The sequence below is a fragment of the Pristiophorus japonicus genome, chromosome 32 (genome assembly GCF_044704955.1).
Source record: "Pristiophorus japonicus isolate sPriJap1 chromosome 32, sPriJap1.hap1, whole genome shotgun sequence".
NCBI classification, from domain to species: domain Eukaryota; kingdom Metazoa; phylum Chordata; class Chondrichthyes; family Pristiophoridae; genus Pristiophorus; species Pristiophorus japonicus.
This window is the reverse complement of record NC_092008.1, coordinates 820,984-847,429: the sequence shown is the minus strand read 5'-3', so window position 1 is coordinate 847,429 and position 26,446 is coordinate 820,984. Positions and strand designations below refer to the sequence as shown.

The 26,446-nt window shown below is 58.9% G+C and overlaps 3 protein-coding genes across 4 annotated transcripts in view; 1 reads left to right on the top strand and 2 right to left on the bottom strand.

Moving 5' to 3' along the window:
* The first annotated feature begins 43 nt into the window (after nt 1-43).
* On the top strand, nt 44-13,157 carry renbp (renin binding protein). Its single transcript, XM_070869184.1, has 11 exons — nt 44-80; nt 1,098-1,214; nt 1,856-1,931; nt 3,007-3,082; nt 4,246-4,418; nt 5,044-5,268; nt 6,737-6,818; nt 7,792-7,967; nt 9,676-9,807; nt 11,521-11,608; nt 12,182-13,157. Exons 2-11 carry the CDS (start codon nt 1,114-1,116, stop codon nt 12,259-12,261), a joined length of 1,209 nt encoding a protein of 402 aa, XP_070725285.1. The 5' UTR covers nt 44-80; nt 1,098-1,113; the 3' UTR covers nt 12,262-13,157.
* A 319-nt stretch (nt 13,158-13,476) lies between these two features.
* On the bottom strand, nt 13,477-23,408 carry LOC139240628 (uncharacterized). 2 transcript variants are annotated; one of them, XM_070869186.1, is made up of 5 exons: nt 23,279-23,408; nt 18,760-18,897; nt 17,365-17,478; nt 16,369-16,436; nt 13,477-14,494 (listed from the first exon to the last, which is right to left on the bottom strand). In XM_070869186.1, exons 1-5 carry the CDS (start codon nt 23,391-23,393, stop codon nt 14,297-14,299), a joined length of 633 nt encoding a protein of 210 aa, XP_070725287.1. In that variant the 5' UTR covers nt 23,394-23,408; the 3' UTR covers nt 13,477-14,296. The 2 variants fall into 2 exon arrangements, with proteins under 2 accessions (XP_070725287.1, XP_070725288.1); XM_070869187.1 differs by having other exon boundaries at nt 13,477-14,491.
* A 2,357-nt stretch (nt 23,409-25,765) lies between these two features.
* LOC139240626 (L antigen family member 3-like) overlaps nt 25,766-26,446 on the bottom strand; it is a 6,539-nt gene continuing 5,858 nt past the window's right edge. Inside the window, exon 3 of the mRNA XM_070869183.1 lies at nt 25,766-26,446. This exon is cut by the window's right edge and continues 2,235 nt beyond it. The gene's annotated coding sequence lies outside the window, so the exon portion shown is untranslated.

Sequence of the window (26,446 nt, the reverse complement as noted above, 5' to 3'; positions counted from 1 at the left end):
CGAGCATACGTCCAAACTCCGCCCCCTAGAAAGCGGGACTGGATGTGCGCAGGCGCGGGGAGCAGCGATCAGCTGACTGGGTGAGTGAGAGAGGGAATGTGGGAATGGAGAGGGAGAATGCTGCCTCCCTTATTCTCCCCCCCCCCCCCCTCCCTCCTTCCCCCCCCCCTCTCTCCTCCCCCCCCCTCTCTCTCTCCCCTCTCTCTCTCCTTCCACCTCTCTCTCCTCCTCCCTCTCTCCCCCTCTCTCTCCCTTCCCCCTCTCTCCCCCTCCCTCTCTTCCTCCCTCTCTCCCCCTCTCTCTCCTCCTCCCTCTCTCCCCCTCCCCTCTCTCTCTCCTTCCCCCTCTCTCCCCTCCTTCCCCCTCTCTCCCCCTCCCTCTCTTCCTCCCTCTCTCCCCCTCCCTCTCTTCCTCCCTCTCTACCCCTCCCTCTCTCTCCCCCCCTCCCTCCCTCTCTCTTCCCCCCCCCTCCCTCCCTCTCTCTTCCCCCCCCCTCCCTCCCTCTCTCTTCCCCCCCCTCCCTCCCTCTCTCTTCCCCCCCCTCCCTCCCTCTCTCTTCCCCCCCCTCCCTCCCTCTCCCCCCCCTCCCTCCCCCCCCCTCCCTCCCTCTCTCTCCCCCCCCCCCTCCCTCCCTCTCTCTCCCCCCCCTCCCTCCCTCTCTCTCCCCCCCCTCCCTCCCTCTCTCTCCCCCCCCTCCCTCCCTCTCTCTCCCCCCCTCTCTCTCCCCCCCCCTCCCTCCCTCTCTCTCCCCCCCCTCTCTCTCCCCCCCTCCCTCTCTCTCCCTCTCTCCCCCCCCCTCCCTCTCTCTCTCCCCCCTCCCTCTCTCTTCCCCCCCTCTCTCTCCCCCCCCCTCCCTCTCTCTCCCCCCCCCTCCCTCTCTCTCCCCCCCCCTCCCTCTCTCTCCCCCCCCCCTCCCTCTCTCTCCCCCCCCCCTCCCTCTCTCTCCCCCCCTCCCTCTCTCTTCCCCCCCCCCTCCCCCCCTCCCCCTCTCTCTTCCCCCCCCTCTCTCTCTCTCCCCTCCCCCCCCTCCTCTCTCTCCCCCCGGGGTGGGATCAGTCCCCTTTCCCACTGTAACCTGCACCATTTGGTCTGTTCAGGATCGGGAGGTGGAGGATGTCGAGGGCGCAGTGTGAAGGGTTGCTGGGGAAGGTACGACAGGAGCTCGATCGGACTCTCGAATTCTGGCTCTCACATTCCCACGACCAGGAGTTTGGGTGAGTGACCCTGCCATATACACGGGGCGGGGGCTCACTGACCGTCCACTGACTCGAGCCCCTCATCCAGGCCCGATACCCCCCCCGGGGCGGTACTGAGGGAGCCCCGCACTGTCGGAGGGGCAGTACTGAGGGAGCCCCGCAATGTCGGAGGGGCAGTACTGAGGGAGTGCCGCACTGTCGGAGGGGCAGTACTGAGGGAGCCCCGCACTGTCGGAGGGGCAGTACTGAGGGAGCGCCGCACTGTCGGAGGGGCTGTATTTCGGATGAGACATTAAACCGAGGCCCCGTCTGCCCTCTCGGGTGGATGTAAAAGATCCCGGGGCCACTATTGGAAGAAGAGCAGGGGGAGTTCTCCCCGGTGTCCTGGGGCCAATATTTATCCCTCGACCAACATCACTAAAACAGACGATCCGGGTCATTATCACATCGCTGTGTGTGGGAGCTTGCTGTGCGCAAATTGGCGTTTCCCACAATACAACAGTGAGCGCCCTCCGATAGTACGCCATTGGCCGTGAGGCTTTGGGACGTCCGGTGGTGGGGAAAGGCGATGGAGAGGTGGGAGTCTTTTTTTTCCGGGAGCTTGAAGATGACATTTGCACTCTGCTGACTAATCTCGGATTTCTGTCCTATCGCTGCAGGGGCTTTTTTACCTGTTTGGGGCGTGAAGGAGCTGTGTACGATGATCGAAAGTACATCTGGCTGCAGGGCAGGCAGGTTCGTAAATAACCTGAGAGAACAAGATTAAACCAGCCCCTACACCCTCCCTATCTCTGTAACCCCCTCCAGCCCCTACACCCCCTCCCTATCTCTGTAACCCCCTCCAGCCCTCCCTATCTCTGTAACCCCCTCCAGCCCTCCCTATCTCTGTAACCCCCTCCAGCCCCTCCCTATCTCTGTAACCTCCTCCAGCCCCTACACCCCTCCCTATCTCTGTAACCCCCTCCAGCCCCTACACCCCTCCCTATCTCTGTAACCCCCTCCAGCCCCGACACCCTCCCTATCTCTGTAACCCCCTCCAGCCCCTCCCTATCTCTGTAACCCCCTCCAGCCCCTACACCCCTCCCTATCTCTGTAACCCCCTCCAGCCCCTACACCCCTCCCTATCTCTGTAACCCCCTCCAGCCCCTACACCCCTCCCTATCTCTGTAACCCCCTCCAGCCCCTACACCCCTCCCTATCTCTGTAACCCCCTCCAGCCCCTACACCCTCCCTATCTCTGTAACCCCCTCCAGCCCCTACACCCCTCCCTATCTCTGTAACCCCCTCCAGCCCCTACACCCCTCCCTATCTCTGTAACCCCCTCCAGCCCCTACACCCCTCCCTATCTCTGTAACCTCCTCCAGCCCCTACACCCCTCCCTATCTCTGTAACCCCCTCCAGCCCCTACACCACTCCCTATCTCTGTAACCTCCTCCAGCCCCTACACCCCTCCCTATCTCTGTAACCCCCACAACCCCCCAAGATGTCTGCGCTCCTCTAATTCTGCCCTCCTGATTATAATCGCTCCACCATCGGTGGCCGTGCCTTCTGTTGCCTGGGCCCCAAGCTCTGGAACTCCCTCCCTCAACATCCGCGCCTCTCTCCTCCCTCAAGACGCTCCTTAAAAACCGACCTCTGTGACCCAGCTTTTGGTCACCTGTCCCAATATCTCCGTATGTGGCTGTGGGATGGATGGATACTCCTGTGGTTAAAGGTGCTATATAAATGCAAGTTGTTGATATGTTTGCAGGGGTTCATCGTATCTTGATCTTTGTTCCCGGCACTGACATTCTCCTCTTGTTCCCCACAGGTCTGGACATATTGCCGATTGTACAGGAAGGTGCCCCGGTTTCACCGGCAAGAGTTACTGGACGCAGCTGTTGCTGGTAACAACAGTGCGGTGCTCCCTCAGTACTGCCCCTCCGACAGTGCGGCACTCCCTCAGTACCGCCCCTCCGACAGTGCGGCACTCCCTCAGTACCGCCCCTCCGACAGTGCGGGGCTCCCTCAGTACTGCCCCTCCGACAGTGCGGCGCTCCCTCAGTACTGCCCCTCCGACAGTGCGGCGCTCCCTCAGTACCGCCCCTCCGACAGTGCGGCGCTCCCTCAGTACTGCCCCTCCGACAGTGCGGGGCTCCATCAGTACTGCCCCTCCGACAGTGCGGCTCTCCCTCAGTACCGCCCCTCCGACAGTGCGGGGCTCCCTCAGTACTGCCCCTCCGACAGTGCGCCGCTCCCTCAGTACCGCCCCTCCGACAGTGCGGCGCTCCCTCAGTACTGCCCCTCCGACAGTGCGGCGCTCCCTCAGTACCGCCCCTCCGACAGTGCGGCGCTCCCTCAGTACTGCCCCTCCGACAGTGCGGGGCTCCATCAGTACTGCCCCTCCGACAGTGCGGCGCTCCCTCAGTACTGCCCCTCCGACAGTGCGGCACTCCCTCAGTACTGCCCCTCCGACAGTGCGGCGCTCCCTCAGTACTGCCCCTCCGACAGTGCGGCGCTCCCTCAGTACTGCCCCTCCGACAGTGCGGCGCTCCCTCAGTACCGCCCCTCCGACAGTGCGGCGCTCCCTCAGTACTGCCCCTCCGACAGTGCGGCGCTCCCTCAGTACTGCCCCTCCGACAGTGCGGCACTCCCTCAGTACTGCCCCTCCGACAGTGCGGCGCTCCCTCAGTACTGCCCCTCCGACAGAGCGGCGCTCCCTCAGTACCGCACCTCCGACAGTGCGATAAGGGAGTGAAGGGGCGGGCGGGGAAGTGGAGCTGAGCCCAAGATCGGATCAGCCGCGATCTTATTAAATGGTGGAGCGGGCTCGAATGGCCGACTCCTGCTCCTATATGTTCTTCCTTTCAGATGTTCCTTAAAACCGACCTTTGACCCAGCTTTTGGTCACCTGCGCTAATTTCTCCTTAAGCGGCTCGGTGTCAAACTCTTTATCTGATAACCCTCTGGTGAAGCCCCTTGGGACGTTTCACTGCGCTATATAAAGTCAGGTTGCTGTTCCCCCTTTGACACCAAGTTCCATTTGTTGGGGGGGTTCCCTCTCTCCCAGGCGGTGAATTCCTGATCCGCCATTCCGCGGTTTCAGCCGCGTCCACCAAGAGGGCGTTCGCGGTGACCCGGGACGGCCGACCCATCAAGGTCCAGCGCACCATCTTTGCCGAATGCTTCTACACCATGGCGATGGACGAACTCTGGCGGGTCACCGGGGTCAAGAGGTACCAGGTAAGAGTCTGCGGGGGGAGAGGGGGAAACCGGGGGAGGGCCCCTGGCCCCGCGGTGGAGGGTGGGGCCCCGAGGCGGAGGGAGAGGGCCTCGAGGCCCCATGGTGGAGGGGGAGGGCCCCGAGGCCCTGTAGTGGAGCGCGAGGGCCCCGAGGCGGAGAGGGAGGGCCCCGAGGCGGAGCGCGAGGGCCCCGAGGCCCCATGGTGGAGGGGAGGGCCCCGAGGCCCCGTAGTGGAGCGCGAGGGCCCCGAGGCGGAGAGGGAGGGCCCCGAGGCGGAGAGGGAGGGCCCCGAGGCCCCGTAGTGGAGCGCGAGGGCCCCGAGGCGGAGGGCGAGGGCCCCGAGGCGGAGCGCGAGGGCCCCGAGGCGGAGAGGGAGGGCCCCGAGGCCCCGTAGTGGAGCGCGAGGGCCCCGAGGCGGAGGGGGAGGGCCCCGAGGCGGAGGGGGAGGGCCCCGAGGCGGAGGGGGAGGGCCCCGAGGCGGAGGGGGTGGGCCCCGAGACCCCGTGGTGGAGCGGGAGGGCCCCGAGGCGGAGGGGGAGGGCCCCCACGGTGGAGCGGGAGCGCCCCGAGGCCCCACGGTGCAGGACGCTGATGCTGGCTCTCCCTCTTTCTCCTCTCGGTCAGGCGGAGGCGATGGCGATGATGGAGCAGGTCTCCCGGTGGGTGCGTGAGGACCCCGCAGGTCTGGGACGCCCTGCCCTGCCCGGCGCTGAACCGGTCAACTCCATGGCCGTACCCATGATGCTGCTCTGCCTAGTTGACCAGCTGGAGGAAGGGGACGAGGCGATTGCTGGGAAATATCAGGAGCTGGGAGCTTGGAGCGTCCAACAGATACTGCAGCACCTACAGGTACGGCAAAGGCCTAGAATCAGACGGCACAGCAGGATCCCATTGGGCCCCATGGAGCCCGTGCTGTGCCGGCTCTGTGACAGAGCGACCCCAATCAGTCCCACACTCCCCCCTGCCCTTTCCCCACAGCCCCGGCACATTTTCCCTCTTCAGGTATTTACCCAATTCCCGGTTTGAAAGTCACTATTGGATCTGCTCCCACCGAGCTTTCAGGCAGCGCGTTCCCGATCACAACAACTCGCTGCGTAAACACATTCTCCCCATCTCCCCCTCTGGTTCCATCGTCGATTATCGTCAATCTGTGTCCCTCTGGTTACCCGACCCTCCTGCTCCCGGGAACAGGTTCTCCTGATCCACTCGATCAAAACCCTTCATCAGTTCGAACCCCTCGATTCAATCTCCCCTCAACCTTCTCTGCTCCGAGGAGAAGGACCCCCCCGGCTCCTCCAGTCTCCCCTCGTCACTGAACCCCCTCATCCCCCGGGACCAGTCTGGACAATCTCCCCTCCACCCTCTCCAAAGCCTCCACACCCTCCCCACAGAGCGGGGCCCAGAATTGGATACAATACTCTGGCTGGGGCCTAACCAATGCTTTATCAAGGTTTAGTATAGCTTTGTTTTTACTCTGTGCCTCTATTTATGAAGCCAACAATTGCAAGTGCTTTAGTCACTGCCTTCTCATTTATTTCTACTTCCAAAACACTTCCCTTCCCCCTCCTCATGATACTGACTCTCACTGGGGTACAGTCCCACACACACTGACTCTCACTGGGGTACAGTCCCACACACGCTGACTCTCACTGGGGTACAGTCCCACACACACTGACTCTCACTGGGGTACGGGTCCCACACACACTGACTCTCACTGGGGTACAGTCCCACACACACTGACTCTCACTGGGGTACGGGTCCCACACACACTGACTCTCACTGGGGTACAGTCCCACACACACCGACTCTCACTGGGGTACAGTCCCACACACACTGACTCTCACTGGGGTACAGTCCCACACACACTGACTCTCACTGGGGTACGGGTCCCACACACACTGACTCTCACTGGGGTACGGGTCCCACACACACTGACTCTCACTGGGGTACGGGTCCCACACACATTGACTCTCACTGGGGTACGGGTCCCACACACACTGACTCTCACTGGGGTACGGGTCCCACACACACTGACTCTCACTGGGGTACAGTCCCACACACACTGACTCTCACTGGGGTACAGTCCCACACACACTGACTCTCACTGGGGTACGGGTCCCACACACACTGACTCTCACTGGGGTACGGGTCCCACACACACTGACTCTCACTGGGGTACGGGTCCCACACACACTGACTCTCACTGGGGTACGGGTCCCACACACACTGACTCTCACTGGGGTACGGGTCCCACACACACTGACTCTCACTGGGGTACAGTCCCACAGACACTGACTCTCTCTGTTCCTGCTTCCAGCGCAAGGGAGCGGTTGTCTTGGAGACGGTTTCAGCAGATGGAAAAGAGCTTCCTGGTTGTGAGGGACGTCTGCAGAACCCAGGTACGCTCTCGAACCCTTCCCCCCCTCGAGCCCGCTCCGCCATTCAATCAGATCGCGGCTGATCCGATCTTGGGCTCAGCTCCACTTCCCCGCCCGCCCCTTCACTCCCTTATCGCTCAAAAATCTGTCTATCTCCACCTTAAATATATTCAATGACCCAGCCCCCCACAGCTCTCTGGGGCAGAGAATTCCACAGATTCACCGGAAGAAATTCCTCCTCATCTCCGTCCTAAATGGGCGGCCCCTTATTCTGAGACTATGTGCCCCCTAGTTCTAGATTCCCCCACGAGGGGGAAACATCCTCTCTGCATCCACCCTGTCCAGCCCCCCTCAGAATCTGATACGTTTCAATAAGATCACCTCTCATTCTTCTAAACTCCAATGGGTACAGGCCCAACCTGCTCAACCTTTCCTCATAAGGCAACCCCCTCATCCCCGGAATCAACCGAGTGAACCTTCTCTGAACTGCCTCCAATGCAAGTATATCCCTCCTTAAATACGGAGACCAGAACTGCACGCAGTACTCCAGGTGTGGCCTCACCAATACCCTGTATAACTGGAGCAAGACTTCCCTGCTTTTATACTCCATCCCCTTTGCAATAAAGGCCAAGATACCATTGGCCTTCCTGATCACTTGCTGTACCTGCATACTATCCTTTTGTGTTTCATGCACAAGTAACCCCCAGGTCCCGCTGTACTGCGGCACTTAAATAGTAATTTGCTTTGTTATTTTTCCTGCCAGAGTGGATAACCTCACACTTTCCAGCATTGTACTCCATCTGCCAGATATTTGCCCACTCACGGAGCCTGTCTCTATCCCTTTGCAGATTCTTTGTGTGCTCCTCACACCTTGCTTTCCCACTTATCGTTTGTACAGCCAGCAAGTTCTGTGATTCTGTGAGAGTTGTCGATGTAGTGTCCCAAGTCTGCCGTTAATCCTGTCTCCACCCCCTCACCCCTCGATGTGTGACAGGTCACGCCCTCGAAGCCGGCTGGTTCCTGCTGCGTTACGCGGTGAAGCACTCCTGCGAAGAGCTGAAGACAATGGCCATCGAGAAGTTTGTGATCGGGCCCTTCGAGGCGGGATGGGACCCGGAGTTCGGAGGGCTTTTCTACTTCCTGGACGTGGACGGACATTCCCCCACTCAGGTGCCCACTCCCTTCCACCGACCGATCTCCCGCCGCTCCTCCGCCCCGATCTCTCGCCCCTCCTCCGCCCCGATCTCTCGCCGCTCCTCCGCCCCGATCTCTCTCCGCCCCGATCTCTCTCCGCTCCTCCGCCCCGATCTCTCTCCGCCCCGATCTCCCGCCGCTCCTCCGCCCCGATCTCTCGCCGCTCCTCCGCCCCGATCTCTCTCCCCTCCTCCGCCCCGATCTCTCGCCGCTCCTCCGCCCCGATCTCCCGCCGCTCCTCCGCCCCGATCTCTCGCCCCTCCTGCGCCCCGATCTCTCGCCCCTCCTCCGCCCCGATCTCTCGCCGCTCCTCCGCCCCCGATCTCTCGATACTCCTCCGCCCCGATCTCTCTCCGCCCCGATCTCTCGCCGCTCCTCCGCCCCGATCTCTCGCCGCTCCTCCGCCCCCGATCTCTCGCCGCTCCTCCGCCCCAATCTCTCGATACTCCTCCGCCCCGATCTCTCGCCGCTCCTCCGCCCCGATCTCTCGATACTCCTCCGCCCCGATCTCTCGCCGCTCCTCCGCCCCGATCTCTCGCCGCTCCTCCGCCCCGATCTCTCGCCGCTCCTCCGCCCCGATCTCTCGCCGCTCCTCCGCCCCGATCTCTCGCCGCTCCTCCGCCCCGATCTCTCGCCGCTCCTCCGCCCCGATCTCTCGCCGCTCCTCCGCCCCGATCTCTCGCCGCTCCTCCGCCCCGATCTCTCGCCGCTCCTCCGCCCCGATCTCTCGCCGCTCCTCCGCCCCGATCTCTCGCCGCTCCTCCGCCCCCGATCTCTCGCCGCTCCTCCGCCCCGATCTCTCGCCGCTCCTCCGCCCCGATCTCTCGCCGCTCCTCCGCCCCGATCTCTCGCCGCTCCTCCGCCCCGATCTCTCGCCGCTCCTCCGCCCCGATCTCTCGCCGCTCCTCCGCCCCGATCTCTCGCCGCTCCTCCGCCCCGATCTCTCGCCGCTCCTCCGCCCCGATCTCTCTCCGCACCTCCGCCCCCGATCTCTCGCCGCTCCTCCGCCCCCGATCTCTCGCCGCTCCTCCGCCCCCCGATCCCTCGCCGCCCTGCCGGTGTTCCCGCCCACGCCCCAAAACGACGACCAGGGTTTTGGTGACGTCGCCCAGCTCAAAATCGTCGCACGCTTGGAGCAGCTCGCTCTGGAGGTTGAAGTGGTCCGTGCTCCAGCTCGTTCATAGCCCGACCTGCGGAGCTGTTCTCTCGCGGGTCGCGGGGGCCATGATGTCCCGGGGCATCTACCCACCCATCGAATCCCCTCCCACAGCCCATGTACACTCTCCCCCATCACCGACTCTCCATCTTGTAATGTATTTGCTTCGTGGGTTCTTTGCTGAAGAATCCGTAGCAACACATTGCTGTTACAAACTCGTTGGTTTGTTGGCAAAAGGTTTAACAATCACGTGACACATTTACCAATTCATCCGCCAGGCTCACAACTGCGTATCTCATCGTCAGCTGACCTCGACCCAACGGACCGGGGTTTTATTGAGTCTTGTGAACATCACGTGACTGGTTAAGCCACTCCCAGCGCAGCAGCTCCACCAATCTGTGAGCACTTAATCTCCCACTGCCCCCCCCCCCATTAATCCTTTCCTCTAAGTCGCGCCCGGGGTTATGTGGGGATTCAGAGAGGGAGTAACCAGCACACGCTTCTCTCTCTCTCGCTCTCTCCCCACAGCTGGAGTGGGACATGAAGCTATGGTGGCCCCACACCGAGGCGCTGATTGCCTTCCTCCTGGGCTATCAGGTGAGCCGGGACCCTCGACTGCTACAGACCTTCAACCACATCTTCGACTACACCTTCGCACATGTAAGTGGCGACACTCACTCTTAAAGGCGGACTGCTGCCCGAAAGTCTCCCATTTTCTCCCGCGCCTTTCTCGACCGCTAGACGTCACAAAGCGCTTCGCAGCCAATGAAGGACTTATTTTGAAGTGTGGTCGTTGTTGTAATGTGGGGAACACCAATTTGCGCACAGCAAGCTCCCACACACAGCGATGTGACAATGACCCAGATCGTCTGTTTTAGTGATGTTGGTCGAGGGATAAATATTGGCCCCAGGACACCGGGGAGAACTCCCCCTGCTCTTCTTCCAATGGTGGCCCCGGGATCTTTTACATCCACCCGAGAGGGCAGACGGGGCCTCGGTTTAACGTCTCATCCCGAAATACAGCCCCTCCGACAGTGCGGCGCTCCCTCAGTACTGCCCCTCCGACAGTGCGGGGCTCCCTCAGTACCGCCCCTCCGACAGTGCGGGGCTCCCTCAGTACCGCCCCTCCGACAGTGCGGGGCTCCCTCAGTACCGCCCCTCCGACAGTGCGGGGCTCCCTCAGTACCGCCCCTCCGACAGTGCGGCGCTCCCTCAGTACTGCCCCTCCGACAGTGCGGGGCTCCCTCAGTACCGCCCCTCCGACAGTGCGGGGCTCCCTCAGTACAGACCCTCCGACAGTGCAGCACTCCCTCAGTACCACCCCTCCGACAGCGCAGTGCGGCGCTCCCTCAGTACTGCCCCTCCGACAGTGCGGCGCTCCCTCAGTACCGCCCCTCCGACAGTGCAGCACTCCCTCAGTACCGCCCCTCCGACAGCGCAGTGCGGCGCTCCCTCAGTACCGCACCTCCGACAGCGCGCTGCTCCCTCAGTACCGCCCCTCCGACAGTGCGCTGCTCCCTCAGTACCACCCCTCCGACAGTGCGGCGCTCCCTCAGTACCGCCCCTCCGACACTCCCTCAGCACTGCACTGGAGTGTCAGTCTGGATTATTGCGCTCATGTCCCTGGAGCGGAAATTGAACTCACAACCTTCTGACTGAGAGACGAGGGTGAGGAGAGGGAAAGGGACAGTGAATGAGGCAAATCCATTACTGAGGGCAGGGGAACAGACTAAAGTTGAATTTATATAGCAGTCTTCACGTATGATATACTTGCCATTGAGGGAGTGCAGCGAAGGTTCACCAGACTGATTCCCGGGATGGGGGGATTGTCCTAGGAGCAGAGATTGAGCAGACTGGGCCGACACTCCCTCGAGTTTAGAAGAATGGGAGGTGATCTCACTGAAACGTGTCGGATTGTGAGGGGGATTGACGGGGTAGATGCAGGGAGGGTGTTTCCCCCCCGGGGCTGGGGAGTCTAGAACCAGGGGTCACACAGTCTCAGGATAAGGGCTCGGACATTTAGGACTGAGATGAGGAGGAATTTCTTCACTCGGAGGGAGGTGAGTCGTTGGAACTCTCTGCCCCAGAGGGCAGTGGAGGCTCAGTCGCTGAGTATATTCAAGGCCGAGATCGGTAGATTTTGGATATTAAGGGAATCGAGGGATCGGGCGGGGAAGTGGAGTTGAGGTCGGTGATCAGCCGTGATCTGATTGGATGGTGGAGCAGGCTCGAGGGGCCGAATGGCCGACTCCTGCTCCTATTTCTTATGCTCTCATTACCCCCCCCCCCGCGGGGTGTGCGTCAGCGATATACCTCCCCCCCCACAAGGGGCACACTGCTGTATTCTGACGGACCCCAATGTTTCTGTTGCAGTTCCCAGACCGGGAGCACGGCGAGTGGTACGGATACCTGAACCGACAGGGCACCGTGACCCACACCTTCAAGGGAGGCCCCTTCAAAGGTAGCGGCCTGCGTCACTCGTACCATCCTCGTAATGGGGGAGGGTGATGTGGGGGGGGGGTCGTAGGGTGATGTTGGGGGGGGTTGGAGGGGGAGGGGGGGGTTGGAGGGGGAGGGGGGGGTCGGAGGGGGAAGGGGGGGTCGGAGGGGTCAGAGGGTGATGGGGCGGGGTCAGAGTGTGATGTGGGGGGGGGTTGGAGGGTGATGTGGGGGCGGGGTCGGAGGGTGATGTGGGGGGGGGGGTCAGAGGGTGATGTGGGGGGGCGGGGTCGGAGGGTGATGTGGGGAGGGTGATGTGGAGAGGGACAGAGGGCGATGGGGGAGGGAGCGGCAAGGAAATGAGGGAGGGGGATGGGGGAGAGAGGACAGTGAGGGGCAGTTTGAGAGAGGGAGGGGGAGGGAGCGAGAGGTAGGGGAAGGGATGGACAGGGAGAGTGGTAGTGGTGAGAGAGGAGGGGCGGGGATGGAGGGAGAGAGGGGAGAGGGGGATCCTGTGTGATCGGATACTCCAGGAGCTGGGAGTTGGGACGATGGGAGACTCGCCGGGCACTGACTCTGTGTATTCCTCACTCAGGTTGTTTCCACCTGCCGCGCTGCCTGTACCTGTGTGAGCAAATCTTGGACAGCCTGCTGGGAGAGGCCCAGGCCTCCTGAGGGCTGAGGGGAGGCCGGGCGGGTCCAAGGCCTCACTGAAACATCGCAGATACCTGGAGCAGGCAACGCAGACCCTGCCCAGTATCACCACCTCATCAGCAGCTCTGGAAAATCTTCTCTTCAAAATCGCACCTTCCAAAATACCTGACAGTGTAGAGGCAGCTTTACTCTGTATCTAACCCCCTGTACCTGCCCTGGGAGTGTTTGATGGGACAGTGTAGAGGGAGCTTTACTCTGTATCTAACCCCCTGTACCTGCCCTGGGAGTGTTTGATGGGACAGTGTAGAGGGAGCTTTACTCTGTATCTAACCCCGTGCTGTACCTGCCCTGGGAGTGTTTGATGGGACAGTGTAGAGGCAGCTTTACTCTGTATGTAACCCCCTGTACCTGCCCTGGGAGTGTTTGATGGGACAGTGTAGAGGGAGCTTTACTTTGTATCTAACCCCCTGTACCTGCCCTGGGAGTGTTTGATGGGACAGTGTAGAGGGAGCTTTACTCTGTATCTAACCCCCTGTACCTGCCCTGGGAGTGTTTGATGGGACAGTGTAGAGGGAGCTTTACTCTCTATCTAACCCCATGCTGTACCTGCCCTGGGAGTGTTTGATGGGACAGTGTAGAGAGAGCTTTACTCTGTATCTGACCCCCTGTACCTGCCCTGGGAGTGTTTGATGGGACAGTGTAGAGGGAGCTTTACTCTGTATCTGACCCCCTGTACCAACACTGGGAGTGTTTGATGGGGACAGTGTAGAGGGAGCTTTACTCTGTATCTAACCCCCTGTACCTGCCCTGGGAGTGTCACTGATTGTATCTTTACTGATGTTAATTCAGCTCCCTTTCACTCTCGCTCGATGAATTATGAGAATGATTAAGGAACAATAAAGCCTTCTTACCCTGTCCTGTTGCCTCCGTTGACGGTGCGGACTGAGGTCGGAGTAGAGGGGAGGTGTCCTCGGCTCATAGAATCACAGAATTTACAGCACGGAAGGCGGCCATTTCGGCCGACAAGGAGCCATCCCGGCCTAATCCCACTTTCCAGCTCTCGACCCGTAGCCCTGCGGGTTACGGCACGTCCAGGTACTGTTTAAGGCTGGGACCTTCATGGGGCCCCACGTGGGGCGGGATTTGAAAAGGCCCAGGCTCCATTCCCATGCCCGGTGTGGGCCGGTTCTGGGGGAAGGGGGCAGAGGGCAGAGAGAGAAACCAAACAATGTCAGAGCAAGTTTGAATGTTTTATTGTCATGATCGCTTAGGAGACAGAAATCGGCAGAATCCCAAGTGCGAGACCTTTCACCCTGACCGTTCACCCTTACTGACCCCTCGCCTTGACCTTTCACCTGCACCCCGACCCCTCACCCGATTAATAATATAGCTAGATCTAGATTGATTTTGTGACACCCCCCCCCCATCACCCTAACCCAGAGACCCTCTCGGGTGGATGTCAAAGATCCCACGACCACTATTGGAAGAAGAGCAGGGGGAGTTCTCCCCGGTGTCCTGGGGCCAGTATTTATCGCTCCACCCAACATTAAATCCTGGAACCACACCGCACAGGAGGATCCCATTGGGCCCCTCGGGCCCGTGCTGTAGCCGGCTCTGTGACAGAGCGACCCCAATCAGTCCCACACTCCCCCCTGCCCTTTCCCCACAGCCCCGGCACATTTCCCCCCCCCCCCTTCAGGTATTTATCCAATTCCCCCGGTTTGAAAGTTACTATTGAATCTGCTCCCACCGAGCTTTCAGGCAGCGCGTTGCAAATTCGCCTCAAGAGCAAAAAAAATTTCCTCGTTTCCGCCTCTGTGGAGGAACCGGATGATATGGGTCGTTATCTCATTGCTGTTTGTGGGAGCTTGCTGTGCACTGTGTTTCCTACGTTACAACAGTGAGCGCACTTCAAAAAAGAAAGCGTTTGATTGGCTGTGAGGCTTCGGGACGTCCGTCCTGAGGTGGAGAAAGGGGCGATCGTCCGCCGGTTTAAACCTCCCCGTCGCACGCCTCTGCCTCTGGTCGGGGTGGGGAGGGGGGAATAAAACCGGCCTCACACGGAGTCTGCTTCAATGGACCGGACCGGGGTGTCCTGCTCCCACTGCAGCTCCCAGTACACGTACAACAGGAGCCCGGCCACCAGGGCAAACAGCAGGAGTTTCAGCCAGACGGGAACGCGATTGTCGCCGGGTCCTGTGTTTCCCAGGGGCGCGCTCCGCGTCTCCCTCCTCCGATCCGCCCGGTCTTGCTGCTGCCGAGAGAGAGAGAGAGACAAGAAAAGGAGAGTTGAGAGCAGGCGGAATTTTAACGAATGCGCGGCCCGTGGAGGTTCCAGGGAGCGCACGCGGAACAATTTGCGGGGAGCAAACACGGGAGCACAGCGCGTAAAGGAGCTCCGGGGAGAGTGTGTGGGGGTCCGCGGGGAGAGAGTGTGGGGGTCCGCGGAGGGTCCGGGGAGAGTGTGTGTGGGGGTCCGCGGAGCGTGCGAGGGTCCGGGGAGAGAGCATGGGTCCGCGGAGCGTGCGAGGGTCCGGGAGAGTGTGTGCGGGGGTCCGGGGAGAGAATGTGCGAGGGGGTCCGGGGGGGGGGGGGGGGGGGGGGAAAGAGTGTGTGAGGGGGTCCGGGGAGAGTGTGTGAGGGGGTCCGGGGAGAGAGTGTGGGAGGCCCAGGGAGCGAGAGTGTGTGAGGGGGTCCGGGGGGAGTGAGTGTGTGGGGGTCCGCGGAGCGTGCGAGGGTCCGGGGAGTGTGTGTGCGGGGGTCCGGGGAGAGAATGTGTGAGGGAGTCCGGGGTGGGGAGAGTGTGTGCGGGGGTCCGGGGAGAGAGTGTGTGAGGGGGTCCGGGCGGGGAGAAGAGAGTGTGGGGGTCCGCGGGGAGAGAGTGTGGGGGTCCGCGGGGAGAGAGTGTGGGGGTCCGCGGGGAGAGAGTGTGGGGGTCCGCGGGGAGAGAGTGTGGGGGTCCGCGGGGAGAGAGTGTGGGGGTCCGGGGAAAGTGCATGCGGGGTCCGGGGAGAGTGTGGGTCCGCGGAGCGTGCGAGGGTCAGGGGAGAGTGTGTGCGGGGCTCCGCGGAGCGTGCGAGGGTCCGGGGAGAGTGTGTGAGGGGGTCCAGGGAGTGTGCAAGGGTCCGGGGAGGGAGAGTGTGTGAGGGGGTCCGGGGGGGGGGAAGAGTGTGTGTGAGGGGGTCCGGGGGGGGAGAGTGTGTGAGGGGGTCCGGGGGGGAAAGAGTGTGTGTGGGGGTCCGGGGGGGAGAGTGTGTGAGGGGGTCCGGGGGGGAGTGTGTGAGGGGGTCCGGGGGGGAAAGTGTGTGTGTGGGGGTCCGGGGGGAGAGAGTGTGTGGGGGTCCGGGGAGAGAGGGGGTCCGGGAAGATAGAGTGTGTGAGGGGGTCCGGGGAGAGAGAGTGTGTGAGGGGGTCCCGGGGGGGGGGAAAAGAGTGTGTGGGGGGTCCGGGGATAGAGTGTATGGGGGGTCCGGGGAGAGAGTGTGTGAGGGTCCAGGGAGTGTGTGGGTCCGGGGAGAGAGTGTGTGAGGGTCCAGGGAGTGTATGGGGGGGGGGGGGGGGGGGTGTGGGGAGTGTGTGGGTCTGGGAAGAGAGAGTGTGTGGGGGTCCGGGGGGGGATCTCCAACACTCCCGCCCACGGAGGAGGCCGGGGGCGATAGATAAACGCTGACAGCGAGTAGCATTGTGCCGGGCGATCGGAGGGATGGAGGGAGGGAGGGGCAGCTGCCTGGGGCGGTGGGAGGGGGAAGGTCCCCGGAGCCCGTTCACTCCCAGTGGGTCGCCTGGCATCCCGCCCGGAGGTCTGAGGAGCGGCGCACTGACTGAGCTCTCCCCTCCCAACCCGCCCGCTGGGGGAGCCAGAATCGCGTGCACCTTCCCCCCCCTCCCCCCACCCCTCGGAGGCTCAGACGGGCCTGTGCGGGGCCAGGTGGGGGCGCGGGAAATCAGTCCAGGGTTCCTGCTCCCAAACCCCGCCCAGTGACCCCGGGGGTCGAACAAGATTGGGGTCGTCGATGAAGCCTCCCACAGTAGAATATGCTGGCAGGACTCTGCCCTGAGCCGCTTGGGTGAGGGGCTGGATGGCACTGTGCCCCCTGCACACGCACAGAGTTCCGTCGCCCCACTTACCCGATGCCTCGCCGCGGACTGGGAAGGACTCGAGAAGGTGGAGTAAATCCCTTCGGAGTTATTGTCATCTGTGGAAACGGAGAGAGAGACAGTTTAATGTCGCACCACCGAGCGGGCTGGACCAGCTCGAGAGAGAGAGGAACACTCACTCTGTATCCAACCCCCTGTCCCTGCCTGGGAGTGTTTGATGGGACAGTGTAGAGGGAGCTTTACTCTGTATCTAACCCCCTGTACCTGCCCTGGGAGTGTTTGATGGGACAGTGTAGAGGGAGCTTTACTCTGTATCTAACCCCCTGTACCTGCCCTGGGAGTGTTTGATGGGACAGTGTAGAGGGAGCTTTACTCTGTATCTAACCCCCTGTACCTGCCCTGGGAGTGTTTGATGGGACAGTGTAGAGGGAACTTTACTCTGTATCTAACCCCCTGTACCTGCCCTGGGAGTGTTTGATGGGACAGTGTAGAAGGTGCTTTACTCTGTATCTATCCCCGTGCTGTACCTGCCCTGGGGGTGTTTGATGGGGCAGTGTAGAGGGAGCTTTACTCTGTATCTATCCCCGTGCTGTACCTGCCCTGGGGGTGTTTGATGGGACAGTGTAGAGGGAGCTTTACTCTGTATCTAACCCCCTGTACCTGCCCTGGGAGTGTTTGATGGGACAACGTAGAGGGAGCTTTACTCTGTATCTAACCCCCTGTACCTGCCCTGGGTGTGTTTGATGGGACAGTGTAGAGGGAGCTTTACTCTGTATCTATCCCCGTGCTGTACCTGCCCTGGGAGTGTTTGATGGGACAGTGTAGAGGGAGCTTTACTCTGTATCTAACCCCCTGTACCTGCCCTGGGTGTGTTTGATGGGACAGTGTAGAGGGAGCTTTACTCTGTATCTATCCCCGTGCTGTACCTGCCCTGGGAGTGTTTGATGGGACAGTGTAGAGGGAGCTTTACTCTGTATCTAACCCCGTGCTGTACCTGCCCTGACGTTGCTGATGAAGCTCACATACCTTCTTCCTCTGATTCAGCGATCCCGGCTGGTGACCTCTGACCTCTGACCTGCGGCCTGTGACCCGGGCGGAGGGTCTCCAGCAGTTTCTTCTCGTACAGGCAGCGGGTGGATGCTGAGGAGCAGAAGGGGGAGGGTCAGTGTTGGGTCCTCGTACAAACGGTTTCACCCCTCGTCTCAGCCACTCCCGGCCTCCCCCCACATAAACCGATTACTATGGGGGGTCATTTCGCCTCCGATACTGACGGGACAGGGAGGGTGGGGATCTGCCCTCAGGAGCCCCCCACCCATTGGGGAGCAGAGTCCCCCTCCCCCCACCAATGATCAATGTCTCGCTGTCACCACTCCTTTATCGATGAGCTGCAGCCCTTTAAGTACTGCTGCTTACATATCGGATAGACGGCACAGAAACAGACCAATTGGCCCAACCAGTCCATGCCGGCGTTTATGTTCCTCTCGAGCCTCCTCTAGTCTTTCCCCGTCTAAATCTATCGGCATAAGCCTCTGTTCCCTTCTCCCCCGTGTGTTTGTCTCATCACCATCATCGGCAGTCCCTCGGAATCGAGGAAGACTCGCTTCCGCTCTTAACACGAGTCCTTCGGTGGCTGAACAGCCCAATACGGGAGCCACAGTCCCTGTCACAGGGTGGGACAGACAGTGGTTGAGGGAAGGGGAGGGTGGGACTGGTTTGCCGCACGCTCCTTCCGCTGCCTGCGCTTGGTTTCTGCACGCTCTCGGCGACGAGACTCGAGGTGCTCAGCGCCCTCCCGGATGCACTCCCTCCACTTAGGGCGGACTGGTCTTTGGGCCCAGGGACTCCCAGGTGTCGGTGGGGGATGTTGCACTTTATCAGGGAGGGCTTTGAGGGTGGTCCCTTGTAACGTTCCCTCTGCCCACCTTTGGCCCGTTTGCCCGTGAAGGAGTTCCGAGTAGAGCGCTTGCTTTGGGGAGTCTCGTGTCTGGGGGGACGTGCGGACAATGTGGCCCTGCCCCAGCGGAGCTGGTCGAGTGTGGTCAGTGCTTCAACGCTGGGGAAATGCTGCAGGAAAAATGCAGGCCCTTAAAAATGGTCGCCTTTGACCTTACAAAGGCCTTTGACACCGTCAACCGCGAGGGCCTATGTTTAAATGCATCGATACTGCCCCGTTTTTTTTATCCCAGCCTCCCGTGGGGAAATTCAGTCGGCCTCCTGGGCTCCCGCCCGACGGGCGAGTGTGCACGCCACGTGTTTAGCGCTGCGCTCTCGTTGGGCGTCAAAACTGAATTCGGGATTGTTGGGGGCCGCACCTAACGCCCGGCGGTGATTCTGGCGCTGCCCAATTTCAGCCCCGGTGATACGAGGTGCGAGACTCGGGGGCCGGGGGGGGGTGCCCGCGGGGGGCCCTGGGCTGCTTACCCACGACGGGGCCGTGCGGGATCGCACAGGCGCTCAGCCGGGCCGCCAGTTGCTCGTTGCTCAAACGCTTCAGCGCCTCCATGGCCGAGATCGTCCCCACGGACAGCGGGCCTCTTCGGGTCGCAGCGGACTGATCGCCTGCGGGAGGGAGGGAGGAAGGTCGGAGGTCATTTCCGGGGGAGTTGACCATCTTCGATTGCACGCTGGGGCCCGAGGGGGGGGGGGGGGGGGGGGTGAGGGGCAGGTCCACTCCCGAGTCCAGGAAACAACTTGTATTTATATGGCACCATTAACGTCCCGAGTTGCTTCACAGGAGTAGTCTGAGATTAAAGCAATTTTTGACACCGAGCCGCAGAAGTAGAAATTAACACAGGCGACCAAAAGGCTGGGTCATAGAGGTGGGTTTTAAGGAGCGTCTTGAAGGAGGAGGAGAGAGAGAGGCGGAGAGGTTTAGGGAGGGAGTTCCAGAGCTTGGGGCCCAGGCAACAGAAGGCACGGCCACCGATGGTGGAGCGATTATAATCAGGGATGGTCAGGAGGGCAGAATGAGAGGAGTGCAGAGATCTCGGGGGGCTGTGGGGCTGGAGGAGGTTAGAGAGATAGGGAGGGGTGTAGGGGCTGGAGGGGATTACAGAGATAGGGAGGGGTGTCGTGGTTGGAGGAGGCTACAGAGATAGGGAGGGGTGTAGGGGCTGGAGGGGGTTACAGAGATAGGGAGGGGTGTCGGGGCTGGAGGAGGTTACAGAGATAGGGAGGGGTGTAAGGGCTGGAGGAGGTTACAGAGATATGGAGGGGTGTAGGGCTGGAGGAGGTTACAGAGTTAGGGAGGGGTGTAGGGCTGGAGGTGGTTTCAAAGATAGGGAGGGGTGTAGGGCTGGAGGAGGTTACAGAGATGGGGAGGGGTGTAGGGGCTGGAGGGGGTTACAGAGATAGGGAGGGGTGTAGGGGCTGGAGGGGGTTACAGAGATAGGGAGGACCAAGGAGGCCACGGAGGGATTTGTAAACAAGGATGAGAATTTTGAAATCGAGGCATTGCTTAACCGGGAGCCAATGTAGGTCAGTGAGCACAGGGGGTAGGGGGTGATGGGTGAGCGGGACTCAGTGCAAGTTAGGACACGGGGGCAGCCGAGTTTTGGATTACATCTGGTTTACGTCAGGTAGAATGTGGGAGGCCGGCCAGGAGTGCATTGGAATGGTGAAGTCTGGAGGTAACAAAGACATGATGAAAACCATCAGAGGACCAGGGGGAGAGGGTCATATCAGCACAAATGTCCCAACACCCAGTGCTTATAATGTGACTGAGTAGCATTCTCTCTCTGTATCCCAGGTCTCTCTTTTTCTCTGTCTCTCTCTCCCAGGTCTCTTTCTCTGTCTGTCTGTGTCTCTCTCTGTCTCTCTCTCTCTCTCTCTCTCTGTCTCTGTCTCTGTCTCTCTCTCTCTCTCTGTCTCTGTCTCTGTCTCTGTCTCTCTCTCTGTCTCTCATCTCTCTCTCTATCCAAGTTCTCTCTGTCTGTCTGTCTCTGTCTCTCTCTCTCTCTCTTTGTCTCTCTCTATCCAAGTTCTCTCTGTCTCCCTCTCTCTCTATCCTGGGTCTGAAACTCACCACTGCTCTTTATGATATATATGAATGACCTGGACTTTGGTATATACAGGGCATCATCTTTAAAGTTTGCAGATGATACGAAACTCGGAAATGTTATAAACCATGAGGAAGATAGTGAGACACGTCAGGAGGACAGACAGCCTGGTGAAATGGGCGGACATGTGGCAGGTGCAGTTTAACACAGAGAGATGTGAAGTGATGTATTTTGGTAGGGAGAATGAGAAGGGGCAATATGAATGAAATGGTGCAATTTTAAAGAGGGTGCATGAACAGAGAGACCTGGGGGTGGTTGTGCACAAAACTCTGACACTGGCAGGACGAGATGAGAAGGCTGTTAAAATGGTGTACGGGATCTTTGGTTTTAATAGTAGAGGAACAGAGTACAAAATCAAGGAAGTTATGTTACCCCTTAAAAATAAACACTGGTTAGGCCCCAGCTAGCGTTGTGTGTCCAATTCTGGGCCCCGCACTGTCGGGAGGGTGTGAAGGCCTTGGAGAGGGTGGAGGGGAGATTGGCCAGAACGGTCCCGGGGGATGAGGGGGTTCAGTGACTGGGGGAGACTGGAGAAGCCGGGGGGGTCCTTCTCCTCGGAGCAGAGAAGGTTGAGAGGAGATTTAATCGAGGGATTCGAACTGATGAAGGGTTTTGATCGAGTGGATCGGGGGAACCTGTTCCCCGGGAGCAGGAGGGTCGGGTAACCAGAGGGACACAGATTGACGATAATCGGCGATGGAACCAGAGGGGGAGATGGGGAGAATGTGTTTACGCAGCGAGTTGTTGTGATCGGGAACGCGCTGCCTGAAAGCTCGGTGGGAGCAGATTCAATAGTAACTTTCAAACCGGGGGAATTGGATAAATACCTGAAGGGGGAAAATGTGTCGGGGCTGTGGGGAAAGGGCAGGGGGGAGTGTGGGACTGATTGGGGTCGCTCTGTCACAGAGCCGGCACAGCACGGGCTCCATGGGCCCAATGGCCTCTATTCTATGAAGTGGCAGAAATGAATGAAGAAACAGTCACTTTAGAGACCAAACAAGAGACTGAAGTAAATAAATTAAATGACACAGTAATAAATTAAATTAAAATTGAATAAATTAAAAGATGTAGGAACAAATTAATGACATTTGAATAAATTAAATGATTGAATAAATTAAAATGCAGGAATAAATTAAATGACGTAGGAGTAAATTAAATAATTGCTTCAATTAAATGTAGGAATAAATTAATCAAATACATTAAATGACGTCAGGACAAATTAATGACAGAATAAATTAAATGATGTAGGAATAAATTAAAGTATTGCATGATGTAGGACTAAATGAAACAATTAATTACGTGATCAATTAAATAATTGATATAGGAATAAATTAAATAATTTAATTAAAAGGTGTAAGAACAAATTAAATGACGTTTGAATAAATTAAACGATGCAGGAATAAGTTAAATTATTGAATAACGTAGAGATAAATTAAATAATTGAAGACATTAAATGATAATTGGATAAATGAAATACTTGGTGTGGAAATAAATTAAATAATTGAACATATGAAACGATTATTGAAAATGATAATTGAATAAAATAATTGAAGACATTAAATGATACTTGACTAACTGGAATAAGTGCAGACTTTGAATGCTGTCTCTGTGTCTACTCAGTGAGTACACCCCACTCAGTGAGTACATTCCACTCAGTGAGTACACCCCACTCAGTGAGTACATTCAGTGAGTACACCCCACTCAGTGTGTACACTCAGTGAGTACACCCCACTCAGTGAGTACATTCCACTCAGTGAGTACACCCCACTCAGTGTGTACACTCAGTGAGTACACCCCACTCAGTGAGTACATTCCACTCAGTGAGTACACCCCACTCAGTGAGTACATTCAGTGAGTACACCCCACTCAGTGAGTACATTCAGTGAGTACACTCCATTCAGTGAGTACACCCCACTCAGTGAGTACATTCAGTGAGTACACCCCACTCAGTGAGTACATTCAGTGAGTACACCCCACTCAGTGAGTACACTCCACTCAGTGAGTACATTCAGTGAGTACACTCCACTCAGTGAGTACATTGTGAGTACACCCCACTCAGTGAGTACATTCAGTGAGTACACCCCACTCAGTGAGTACACCCCACTCAGTGAGTACATTCAGTGAGTACACTCCATTCAGTGAGTACACCCCACTCAGTGAGTACATTCAGTGAGTACACCCCACTCAGTGAGTACATTCAGTGAGTACACCCCACTCAGTGAGTACACTCCATTCAGTGAGTACATTCAGTGAGTACACTCCACTCAGTGAGTACATTCAGTGAGTACACCCCACTCAGTGAGTACATTCCACTCAGTGAGTACACCCCACTCAGTGAGTACATTCCACTCAGTGAGTACACCCCACTCAGTGAGTACATTCAGTGAGTACACCCCACTCAGTGAGTACATTCAGTGAGTACACTCCATTCAGTGAGTACACCCCACTCAGTGAGTACATTCAGTGAGTACACCCCACTCAGTGAGTACATTCAGTGAGTACACCCCACTCAGTGAGTACACTCCACTCAGTGAGTACATTCAGTGAGTACACTCCACTCAGTGAGTACATTGTGAGTACACCCCACTCAGTGAGTACATTCAGTGAGTACACCCCACTCAGTGAGTACACCCCACTCAGTGAGTACATTCAGTGAGTACACTCCATTCAGTGAGTACACCCCACTCAGTGAGTACATTCAGTGAGTACACCCCACTCAGTGAGTACATTCAGTGAGTACACCCCACTCAGTGAGTACACTCCATTCAGTGAGTACATTCAGTGAGTACACTCCACTCAGTGAGTACATTCAGTGAGTACACCCCACTCAGTGAGTACATTCAGTGGGACTGTGTGGAGGGGGAGGACCCTCCCTCACTTACCGTGGGGGGTCCCTGTGTCCCAGGTTGTCTCTCTCTCTCTCTCTCTGTCCCTCACACTGGGACACCGCCCGCCGCCATCTTGTGGGTCCCTGGCCGACGGCGCTGCTGTGCGCATGCGCTGACATAGCGAGAGAGCTAGAGGCGAGTACGCATGCGCGGGCAGAATCCAGGGTTCCCCCCAGCTCCTGCTCCTCTCCAAGCTTGCTGCCCCCCTGGGGTTCCCCCCAGCTCCTGCTCCTCTCCAAGCTTGCTGCCCCCCTGGGGTTCCCCCCAGCAAATCCCAATGCACCCCAAAAATACATCTATTTCCCCCATCCCTCCTCCTCAAATCTGCAGCAGCCAATCACAAGGGTTAGCTCAACACTTTCTGCTCTTTGCCCCTCTCTTTCCCCCACGCACACATTGGGGCTTTATATATCACAGTGACACCCAGACACTGTCCCCGGGCCGCGCGCCCTCTCGCCTCCCGACTCACAGGGTCCTGAGGCCGAGCCCCCGCTCTGCACATTCTCACTCCCAGTGCAGTGCTGAGGGAGCCCCGCACTGTCGGAGGGGCGGTACTGAGGGAGCGCCGCACTGTCGGAGGGGCGGTACTGAGGGAGCCCCGCACTGTCGGAGGGGCGGTACTGAGGGAGCCCCGCACTGTCGGAGGGGCGGTACTGAGGGAGCGCCGCACTGTCGGAGGGGCGGTACTGAGGGAGCCCCGCACTGTCGGAGGGGCGGTACTGAGGGAGCCCCGCACTGTCGGAGGGGCAGTACTGAGGGAGCCCCGCACTGTCGGAGGGGCGGTACTGAGGGAGCGCCGCACTGTCGGAGGGGCGGTACTGAGGGAGTGCCGCACTGTCGGAGGGGCAGTACTGAGGGAGCCCCGCACTGTCGGAGGGGCAGTACTGAGGGAGCCCCGCACTGTCGGAGGGGCAGTACTGAGGGAGCGCCGTACTGTCGGAGGGGCAGTACTGAGGGAGCCCCGCACTGTCGGAGGGGCGGTACTGAGGGAGGCCCGCACTGTCGGAGGGGCAGTAGAGAGCATGCCGTCACTCCTGATTCTCGGCAGGGTGGCGTGAGGCAGTGGCGACGTTGTATCGAGCACCCGACCCGTCGTGCGATCGCGGGAGACCCAAGTGGAGCTGTACGAGATCCCCGATCCGATTAAGCTGGACCAGATCAAGCCCTCTGCAGCGACAGACGGCGGCAGCAAATGTTACATCGTTGGAGAGAGGTGCAGAGGGAGCGTTGGAAGGCACAACACCTCCAACCCCGCCCCACCCAGCTCATCCCGCACAGAGCCCTTCTCCCAATCGCCAATTCCCACCCCAGTCCCTGCCTTCTGAACCCCTCCCTCACCTCAAAGACCAAAGGACTCTCTCTCTCTGTCTCTGTCTCTCTCTCTCTCTCTCTCTCCCTGTCTCTCTCTCTCTCTCTCTCTCCCTCCCTCCCTCCCTCGCGCGCTCTCTCGCCCCCAGCGGACGACGATATCTGTCCGTGTGCGTTGTGGGATCTTGCTCAATGCTCCAACCCCGCCTCCCCTTAGCCCCCGAGCATTAGAGTCATTTACCTTGCCCTGTTTCTCGTTCAGAGTTGCGGTGTTTCACCAGCGGTGCGACGGTGCCACTTGCCATCATTCTACCCACCGGCTCCGCCTTCGAGAACCTTGTCGGTAAAATCTCTCTCTTCCTCCGTCGCCCGATTGTCTTTCAGTTGTGGCACTGACGTGTGTGTGTGTTTCGCAGATGTAGGGGGAATCCGCTTTTCCGACTGTGCACCTCCTTCTGACTGTGGCTCAGTGAGTCACATCCTCGCCTCGGAGCCAGAGGGTCGTGGGTTCGAGTCCCACTCCGGAGACTTGAGCGCAAAACTCCAGGCTGACACACCCAGTGCAGTGCTGAGGGAACGCCGCACTGTCGGAGGGGCGGTACTGAGGGAGAGCCGCACTGTCGGAGGGGCAGTACAGAGGGAGCGCCGCACTGTCGGAGGGGCGGTACTGAGGGAGCGCCGCACAGTCGGAGGGGCGGTACTGAGGGAGCGCCGCACTGTCGGAGGGGCAGTACTGAGGGAGCGCCGCACTGTCGGAGGGGCTGTATTTCGGGATGAGACGTTAAACCGAGGCCCTGTCTGCCCTCTCGGGTGGATGTAAAAGATCCCGGGGCCACTATTGGAAGAAGAGCAGGGGGAGTTCTCCCCGGTGTCCTGGGGCCAATATTTATCCCTCGACCAACATCACTAAAACAGACGATCCGGGTCATTATCACATCGCTGTGTGTGGGAGCTTGCTGTGCGCAAATTGACGTTTCCCACAATGCAACAGTGAGCGCACTTCAAACAGATGTCCTTCGTGGGCTGCGAGGCTTTGGGACGTCCGGAGGGATTGAAAGGCGCCGGAGCGATGGGAGGCGTTTTTTCATCTCAGTCACGAGGACATATTGTGAGCAGGGGACCTTGGCTGGCCCAGTTTCAAATGCAAAAAAAATGAGGAAGTGAATCACCACAGTTGTCCGATCTCTTTATTCAATGGTTCTTAACCCCAGTTTAATCTCACTGGGTGGGAATTACACTCCCCAACACTCGTTTACCGCACACCATTAGTTTCACAGTGACAACGCCAACACAGAAATAACGTACGGCATATTTTGGCAAGGAATCAAGGAGCTCACATCGGACTCAAAATCCGAATCGAAATGGGCTGGAGGGGCAAACAGATCTGGGGGTTCACATGCACATATCACAAAGTAGCAACACAGGCCATCACAATCGCAAAGCAGGCACTAGGGTTTATTTCTCGAGGGAGAGAGTTGAAAAGCAGAGAAGTTATGATAAACTTGTATCGAACCTTCGTTAGACCACACTGGGAGCACCGTGCACAGTTCTGGTCTTCATGTACCTGGGTTAGTCCACACTTGGAGCACTGTGCACAGTTCTGGTCTTCATGTACCTGGGTTAGACCACACTGGGAGCACTGTGCACAGTTCTGGTCTCCATATACCTGGGTTAGACCACACTGGGAGCACTGTGCACAGTTCTGGTCTTCATATACCTGGGTTAGACCACACTGGGAGCACCGTGCACAGTTCTGGTCTCCATATACCTGGGTTCGGCCACACTGGGAGCACCGTGCACAGTTCTGGTCTCCATATACCTGGGTTAGACCACACTGGGAGCACTGTGTACACA

Bases quoted from the DNA above. Each gene is read 5' to 3' on its own strand.
- LOC139240628 (XM_070869186.1), bottom strand. From the start codon at position 23,393: ATGCGCACAGCAGCGCCGTCGGCCAGGGACCCACAAGATGGCGGCGGG. The intron at 17,479-18,759 runs GTAAGCAGCCCA...TCTGCTCCTCAG, and splicing joins CCCGCACGGCCCCGTCGTGG to CATCCACCCGCTGCCTGTAC. The intron at 16,437-17,364 runs GTATGTGAGCTT...CCGTTTCCACAG, and splicing joins CGCTGAATCAGAGGAAGAAG to ATGACAATAACTCCGAAGGG.
- renbp (XM_070869184.1), top strand. From the start codon at position 1,114: ATGTCGAGGGCGCAGTGTGAAGGGTTGCTGGGGAAGGTACGACAGGAG. The intron at 1,932-3,006 runs GTTCGTAAATAA...TGTTCCCCACAG, and splicing joins TCTGGCTGCAGGGCAGGCAG to GTCTGGACATATTGCCGATT. The intron at 3,083-4,245 runs GTAACAACAGTG...CCTCTCTCCCAG, and splicing joins ACTGGACGCAGCTGTTGCTG to GCGGTGAATTCCTGATCCGC.